At 74.6% G+C, this 650-nt stretch overlaps 1 protein-coding gene across 1 annotated transcript in view; it reads left to right on the top strand.

The window, feature by feature from the left end:
- HELZ2 (helicase with zinc finger 2, transcriptional coactivator) overlaps window positions 1–650 on the top strand; it is a 25,397-nt gene that overhangs the window by 19,683 nt on the left and 5,064 nt on the right. The window contains exon 3 of the mRNA XM_012728167.1: window positions 18–644. Within this exon, the coding sequence (XP_012583621.1) occupies window positions 18–644 (627 nt within the window). The remainder of the gene's footprint in view (window positions 1–17; window positions 645–650) is intronic.

Genomic DNA, 650 nt, shown 5'->3' with positions numbered 1-650 from the left:
GCCGGCGCCGGCTGCAGGGTGACCGCCACCACGAGCAGCCCGAGGAGGACAGTGCGCTGGGCGCCCGCGCCGCCCACCTCATGGTCAAGGAGTACATGATCCTGTTCAACAGCCTGGTGGCCGAGTTCCTGGTGGGCAGCGAGCTCACGCGCACGGTCACCCCGCTGCGCTGGCAGCCCCCGCCCGGCGGCCGGCAGCTGGAGGCCCTGGGCGAGAAGCACGGGGAGCTGGTGCCCCTGTCGCTGCACCTGGGCCAGCACCTGCGGGCCGGCACCCCCTGCGCGCAGCTGCACGTCCTGGCCGGGCTCTGGGCGCGCGTCCAGCAGGCCGCCCACACCGAGGACCTGAGCCTGCTGGTGGACCTGCTCACCACGGACGACCTGCACCCCGCGCTGGCCCTCGCGGGCCTGGACCTCCGCAGGGCCCTGGGCCGCTCGGCCCTGGGCCGCTCCAGCCAGGGTGACCGGCAGCAAGCCAGCCACTACTCGCTGCAGGTGGACTGGTACACCTGGGCCTCCTCGCCCATCCGCAGGTACCTGGACGTGGCGGTGCAGCGGCTGCTGCTGCTGGCCCTGGGCCACGGCGGCTGCGCCTACTCGGCCGGGGACATCGACCGGCTGTGCCAGGACTTCGGCCGGCAGCACGCCCGC

Source organism: Condylura cristata, unplaced genomic scaffold, assembly GCF_000260355.1.
Source record: "Condylura cristata isolate star-nosed mole 26May11 unplaced genomic scaffold, ConCri1.0 scaffold00022, whole genome shotgun sequence".
In the NCBI taxonomy this organism is placed as follows: Eukaryota; Metazoa; Chordata; class Mammalia; order Eulipotyphla; family Talpidae; genus Condylura; species Condylura cristata.
This window is presented reverse-complemented; position numbering and strand designations above follow the sequence as displayed.